At 36.9% G+C, this 7,434-nt stretch overlaps 1 protein-coding gene across 1 annotated transcript; it reads right to left on the bottom strand.

The window, feature by feature from the left end:
• Positions 1 to 1,213: 1,213 nt before the first annotated feature.
• LOC149171863 (uncharacterized) lies at positions 1,214 to 2,931 on the bottom strand. Its single transcript, XM_089426109.1, has 4 exons — positions 2,530 to 2,931; positions 2,327 to 2,456; positions 1,600 to 2,222; positions 1,214 to 1,434 (listed from the first exon to the last, which is right to left on the bottom strand). Exons 1-4 carry the CDS (start codon positions 2,657 to 2,659, stop codon positions 1,214 to 1,216), a joined length of 1,104 nt encoding a protein of 367 aa, XP_089282235.1. The 5' UTR covers positions 2,660 to 2,931.
• Positions 2,932 to 7,434: the final 4,503 nt, after the last annotated feature.

Below are 7,434 nucleotides of genomic sequence, written 5' to 3'. Positions count from 1 at the left end.
ACGTAGATTCCTCTTGATGACATGGCCTCTTTCATGAACCAAACCACTAAGGGGCATAACTTTCTATCCAAGACTTGGATCGAGGTAAACTTTATATCGGTAAAAATATCTTAGTGAGTTAAAAAAATATATTGGTATTATTTTTAGGTTTCAAAAGCTTTGAGGAAAAGAGGTTTTTGTAACCCCATATTCATAAAATACCTTAGATATTGAGTCAAATTGAGATAGTTTAAGGAGTTGGAGCTGTTACAAAATGTTTATGTAAACTAGGTTTCAAGTGCACCTAAATGGCTTCTAACATACTTGAGGTTATGTAGAAGACAATTTTGTATACACCCTCATCCAAACAATATGGGGGCGGGGATTGGGATATAGGTGGAAGTGATATTATTCAAAAATCAGGTTCCAAGGATAAAATCATATTCGAAGGATATTATTTTGTTTCCAATATTATTTTGCATTTTATCTACCCTATTACCACTATGATACCACTATGATGAGATCTGAAGCAATTTTATGCAAGATTATATTACAAGAATATTTTTAAGTTTTGCATAATATCGTCCAAATATAATTTTGCGTAATATGTAGAACAACCTCCATAATAAATGAGGTGAAATAAATATTTTGCAAAATCATAGCGTGGAAATTTTATAAAAAAAATATAATAATATTCCTACAAAATAATTCATATTATAATATGATAATTCATATTACACTAAATTGTATAAAACAATATTATACAAAACAAATAATATTCATTTAATGTAATTTTGCACCATATATTTAAATGTAATAATAAGTTTGAAAAATAGATATTATGCAAAATCAGATTGATTGATATTATCCATCAATAAAAGCTTAAAAAATAATTTTACATAGTATACCTAGCGACAACATGAGTTTCGTAATAAATCAAGTTGCCCAACACTCTCGTATTAAAATTTAATTTTGAGAAAACTATAAACTCACCCTTCAAACATATAAATATATGCACATTCCCGTACTTTTGAAACCTTGATGCTCCTCTATTTTCATTTCATCACATCCCGAAATTCATTCAACAGCAACATGGAAAGCAGTCAATGGAATAAACTACCAGTTGATCTGCTAATTCGACTCCTAAGCAGGCTTCCCATCTTGGATTTACATAAGCTATCGCTCACTTGCAGGTATTTCCTTTCTTAGTCTTAGATCCCTCCTTTGCCCTTCACTACGATAGTAGCTTTATCGGCCACCCAATGTTCTTTCTTATGTCAGATTTGATTGAGAAACGCACACAGTCGCCGTCTTTAAAGTCCATTATTTGGCAAGCAGGAAGGCTTGCCAACTTCACATGGCGAAACCCATTGCTCCATGACTTACCGGAATACCAGTGGAGGAGGCCGGTCACATACGGCGATGGGTTCATGTGTTTCGAGGGATTCGTAGGGCCTAATTATCTTCACGATATTAACCATGAGAACACCAGGTTACTGGTGGTAAACCCAATATTTTGTAAGGAGAGCCGGATATTGAGTGTACCCGCCATGGCTAACTCAGTTCGTGATTCCTAAATCCACCTCTATAGAAAAGTTAATGCTCCGTCCTTACACTCACCTGACAGGAGTTTTTTTCCATTGCTCTGTACAAGTCTTCTGATGTAAAATCTGTTGAACAGACGAATAGAGAGGGAGCAAATTACAGTATTGAGACAACTGCTTGTTCGAAACAATGAACTCTCGGCTAAACTAACTGCATCTCCCCCAGAATAATCGTAATGAGGAGATTGTTGGTAACGTAAACTCGACATAGAATAGAGAAAATGTGTAGCTGCTGTTTTGACAGAATTATCAGCCAATGGAAAACCAATCCGCTCAAATTCTTCGTTTCCGATGGAATCGTTCACAACTAGGTCGCGCCATGAGAATTTCCTGGTTTCTTGAATGTTCCATAATTTGAAGGCTTCATCTGATATATGATTATTGCAGCCCTCATCGTTATAACCATTTGCTCTTACAATTCCACAGTGCCGCACGACTATTTTTATTTTAACGGTAGTGGCTTTGAACACAGGATTTTGAACAGGAACATGAGATTTTGATCTTGTTCTTCGATTTTCTGAAGTCCTGGGTTGAGATTTGTTCATTGAGAGGCACAGCTTCTTACCCATATGAGTGTTCCAGTAATTCTTGATTTCGCTGTCGGTTCGACCAGGCAGCCATCCTGCTATTAGAGACCACCTGCAAATACATTGTATAGTTGAGATTAACTCAATGGAAGATTTCCAAAATATTTCAAAACCTAAGAAAACCGAAAGTGTCATGTGCACTGATTTTCTACATACCGATTGCCAAGAAGACGATGCAACCGAATAATGAGCTCCTCCTCGTCGGGAGAAATGTTACCACGTTTAATGTCGGGGTGAAGATAGTTAAGCCACCGCAACCTGCAACTCTTTCCACATCGCTTAAGACCTGCAAAACAAAACCTACCCGCTCATTTAGCCTCTCAATGCGCATTTTGTTTGTGAATTTCACTGAAACTCACCTGCTTTTTTAGGGATATTTTTCCATCCATTGCTGCTATGAATTCGAATGTATTCAGAGAGATTCATATCCTCCATGGCGGACCAAGCCCCACGGCTAAGACCCTTTGAACAGCTAGGGGATCTAACCATCTTCAATATTCTTCCGTAACCCGTTAAGGCTAACTCAAAACAGCTGATGGTCTGCTCTGACACGGGACTGGCCTCCTCGCTTCCCTTTGAAAATAGCGCGCTTCGAAATTCAAATTTGAATTCAAATCAAATGGGTATATGACACGGGACTGTCCTCCTCGCTTCTCTTTGGAAATAGGGCGCTTCAAAATTCAAATTTGAATTCAAATCAAATGGGTATATGAGTATTAATGTCGACATACTATCATGTTGCGATCAAGGCCGAGACTGAGGTAAATGCGCAGGAGGTTGGTAAATGTGCTCATCAATACGCCAGAGGGAGGCCAAAGTGGCTGCGGGCAGGGTCGCCGTCGAGGGGTAGGAGCACGGCAGCCGGAGAGGGATGGATGTGCCAGATGGATGCCATGATGCATGGTCAAGGATGAAAGGGTGCCATGACGTCAACCACGCTGTCTGCCGCTGTCAGAGGGGTACCTCCATTGCATTAACTTTGTTATGGAGGTGGAAATAGGAACCGCCAGTTAAGTAGAGGTTCTTTGTTGTTGCTGGTATGGAGCATGCCTCATCAAACGCTTTTGTCGTTGTTGGTACGGAGCTTGCCTTATCGAACCTTTTTCTAGTTTCAAAAACAACAAAATGAATGGAAAAAAAGACATCTAAAAATTTGTGCCAGATCCCGTGGCAGTCATCACATTATTTGGCTCCACTTGGAATTGAAGTGTGTCAACATGCATGGTTTGTCCCATTTAACATATCCATTATCTTCAATATTATTTTATATTTAATGCTAATTAGTATTGAGCATACTATTGCTGAAATAGAAACTAGAGTGAACGATTGCAAAAATAGAAACTCAATATTATGTTGACGCTTTTACAAACATGACCCACTACCTTATTAATTATTTCTGGCGAGCAGCGTCTACCTGACAGTTATAACCTTACACAGTTTTTCTTAATTTGATCAATGACCTATAATTTGTCTTTTCGCATTCCTAACACGTGCCATCATCATTTATTTACATGCATGCATTTTCCAGGACAAATGTCATTCCCTACGAATCCATGTTTATTACAGTGATTCGTTCTTTTTTAACTCCTCACACAATCAGGGCATTAACGCAGGAGCCACGACCGTCTGATGTTAATTGAAGATGAGAACTTCTAGAGACGTTTCACAAATTAATTTGTGATGAATGCGGGGGTGGGAGTTACTAAATCTAGAATTGAGGATGAAGCTCGAACTTGAAATTGCCTCTTTTGTCTACTCACAAGTAGCAACTGCCATGTGTCATTGTATTTCCGATCATTTGTAAACATGTTTCTGAATTTCATAAATTAAAAGCTAAGTAAACATGTTTTCCACGTTAAACAAATTGTTTTTAATAAAAGCTTCTATCAATATTCACGACGAATATGCTTTGTGCTAATTTCATTATCTTTATTGTTTGCAATTTAAGTATATGTTAAACAAATAGTTTTTAATAAAAATTTCCGGCAATATCAATGTGGATGTAGTGAATGTGCTTGGTGCGAATTTCATTATTTTTTAATTTTTATAAACATCACCATCTCACCTTACTAATTCCACAAGAATCTCTGTTAGCAGTTATTATAATTTTTTATCAATTATTAATACATTGAGCTATACTACAAGCTATGTGCATGATATATATTTGGCTAATTTTCTGGTTAGCTACTAATACAATAAGCTATGTGCATGTTGTACGTTTGGATAATTTTCAGGTTGGCTAGAATTTCTTGATCGTGATTTGATGCTCGGAAATTAATATTACTCTTCGCACATGGAATTTCTGGTATTGAATTTCTGCTTAGATGTTGACATTTCTCATGGTACATTTAATTTTTGTATCTATGTATCACATTTATGGTTCAAGAGGGTTTTTTGGTATTGAATTTTTGTTAGAATATCGATATTCTTTTTGGCACTTGAATTTCTAATTTTAGAAATCTAACAACTACATCCTTCTATTTTGTCTGTTGCCTCCAAAATTACCTTGTCTGGTAGAGGTTTGCTTGTGTCTATTTCTAGAGTCCACAAATGACCTAATATAAATTTAGAATATATCATCTTTTCTCTACTTTCATCAATAGCTAATTTGGTATATTGGTTTACTCCTACAATTTCCTGCAATATTAACGTAGCGTTAAACTGGAAAATGAAAGAGTGATAGCCTAGACTGGTCGATAAAAGTGGTAAATTCAAAACATAAAGCCCTAAAATTACCTATTAGCCGGCATTTACTCCATTAAGCGGACCACGTAGCCCGTGGTAATTTCTATCATGCCATTTTTTCTGACCTAAATGCATATTCATATCCCTATGATACAACAGTGATACCTGTGAATTTCTACTCCTTGATTTATCAGCATTTTGCCTTGGTGTAATTTATCATATGCCATTTCTCACTTACAAAAATAGTATATTATATTTTTTCATTTCAAGTGTTTTGAATGAGTTGATTACTTAGAATTGGAATTATTATCCAAAAGCATAATATAGTCTATTTGACACCGGTAGGGACTTGTTGCTTTGTAGCTAACCTTGTTCCTTTTCTAATGGTGATTCCCATATTGACTATGTGAAAGTACATGCATCACGTGGATGTATGTACACGGTATTTTTTGTGGATGTATGTACACGGTATTGTTTTTTTCAATGTTGTGATTCACAACTTTCCTCAACTTTCATTTCCATATTCTCTATCAAATTTTACCAATAGATATTTACTAGCAATTTCAGTGAGAGTGCAAAGGGACGTTGAAAGCTCGAGAGCATAATTCAATTGTAGATCATGAAAACATATTTGAAACTAAAAGGACTTCAAGAAGGCAATGTGATTTCATCTTCTTGAGAAACAAATTTAACCATGGAATTTGTACATTCTGATGCTGGAGATATTATTTCTCGGGATATGCCAGAATAAAATGAAGTGGGTGATCACACAGACCTCATAACTTTACCTGAGGGTGAGGCTGAAGGGCAGACCACAATCCACAAACCCTTCTTCTCATACGACCACTGGATATGATGATATCTTTTAACAACTTCTCGATTCCGAATAGCAAACCCTCACCGGTTCCCGTATACGATGCTCCTATTTACGACGACGACATTTTCGGGGGCGTACAAGGCGTGAAGAGCTCATCCACGATAGTCACATACGATGACATGTTAAGCATTTGTGGTCAAGCAAGACGACAAGATTCAAATTATTTTCACGCGTAATTTTCTTACTCGACGAAGGAGGACAAAAACGATGGATTTGGATTCGCTGCAATGAACAATGTTTGTAGACCAAAAACCTAAAACCTATAGAAATGAAATGAAATGAAATGGATTTTAATGATATCTATGAGACGTCATGGTCTAAGGGACCACTCACTATCACTTAATCCATATTCATATTTTTTTAGGTTGATTATGATGTTATGGATCTTGAGTAAGAAATTTGTTGTTTTGTGAAGCCTTGTCTCCTCGAAAAACTCACTGAGATTGTCCACCTTTAGGCTGCTATCAAATTGATGACAGATAACTTCATACGCTGTACACTCTTTGATAAAATACCATTATGTTTCTACCACCCCTTTATTGCAAAAAATGTAAGTTTGTTCTTCCCAATGTTCTTTAGGGACCGCCCATCTACCAGTTTCACATCTTAGGTGATGGGAGGTAGCCCTCTGAGCAATTAAAATTTTAGTTTCTTCCTTGATTGAGGAACTCAAATATTTTTTATCATCATGTTTCCATGTTGGGTTAAATTATTTGACATAATATGCTTTCTTTCTGCCTACCTGCTTTCTCCACATGGCAATCCTAAATTTTTCTAACGCCCACCTTTTTATCTCCTCCTTAATGTGAGGGAAATCATGTAGATTTATATCCCATTTGTCTAACCACTTTTTATTTTGTTTCACCAAAAACACACTCCTCTTTCACCAACCCAATTAGACTTTTGTAAATGAGAAAAGAAAGAAAACTTTGAATAGAAATAGAAAAAGATTTTATTCAAAAGTAACTATTTTAATAAGCATCGAGACATGTTTCAAAATCAAAATCTCGTGCCCTACAAAGAGGAAAACAAGAAATGTGGTCTCCCTAGGAATATGACCCATTTGGTCAACCTATGCACTTTCAAACTTTTGAAAATTTATTCAAATTTTTAATCTTATAATCTAGAATGGTTACTGTACAACCTGCAATCCAGAATGATTGAAAGTCTACCAATTTGTCTTCTTGGAACGAGTTATGTTAGGCCACGTCATCTTAGAATTTACCATAAGAAACAACATTATGTAAGTCTTGTTAAGCCACGTCATCTCAGACATTACAATAAAGACGTTGTTATGGAATTCAAAGCATGGTTCATACATGTACCATGTATTGGACTCAGACCATTGGACTAGAATGCAGGTTGTGCCACGTGGTTTCTTGAATTATTTAGGGTTGAATCGTTCGTTAGATCCATGAACATGAAAAACGCGATGAGGGTAAGGGGGCGCCGAAGTAAAATCACAATGTTTAGTCAAAGAAGTGATAATCGCAAATGAAGGACGCGTCTTCAAAGCTGGGCGTCCAGGGAGATTGCTCGCAACCGCAAGCACATCGGATGGGAAGCGGCCCTCCTCATTCACATCCCATAGTGTCACGCCCCTAGGCCTACGGTAGTCTTCCAACCGTACTTGGCGAGGTGCGGCACCACCGAGCACTTTCTTTTCACCAATACTTATGTTCATGGACTACGCATAAGCATA

The sequence above is a fragment of the Pinus tabuliformis genome, chromosome 4_2 (genome assembly GCF_031772625.1).
Source record: "Pinus tabuliformis cultivar Carrire ecotype Pingquan chromosome 4_2, CPIR1, whole genome shotgun sequence".
Taxonomy (NCBI): Eukaryota; Viridiplantae; Streptophyta; class Pinopsida; order Pinales; family Pinaceae; genus Pinus; species Pinus tabuliformis.
The sequence above is the reverse complement of the archived record's forward strand: the minus strand, read 5'-3'. Positions and strand labels throughout refer to the sequence as shown.

What these genes read in the sequence shown, in the direction of transcription:
- LOC149171863 (XM_089426109.1), bottom strand. Translation starts at nt 2,659, where the DNA reads ATGGTTAGATCCCCTAGCTGTTCAAAGGGTCTTAGCCGTGGGGCTTGG. An exon ending in AAATATCCCTAAAAAAGCAG is followed by an intron (nt 2,457 to 2,529) that starts GTGAGTTTCAGT and finishes TTTGTTTTGCAG; the next exon opens with GTCTTAAGCGATGTGGAAAG. An exon ending in TGGAAAAAAACTCCTGTCAG is followed by an intron (nt 1,435 to 1,599) that starts GTGAGTGTAAGG and finishes GAAGATAATTAG; the next exon opens with GCCCTACGAATCCCTCGAAA.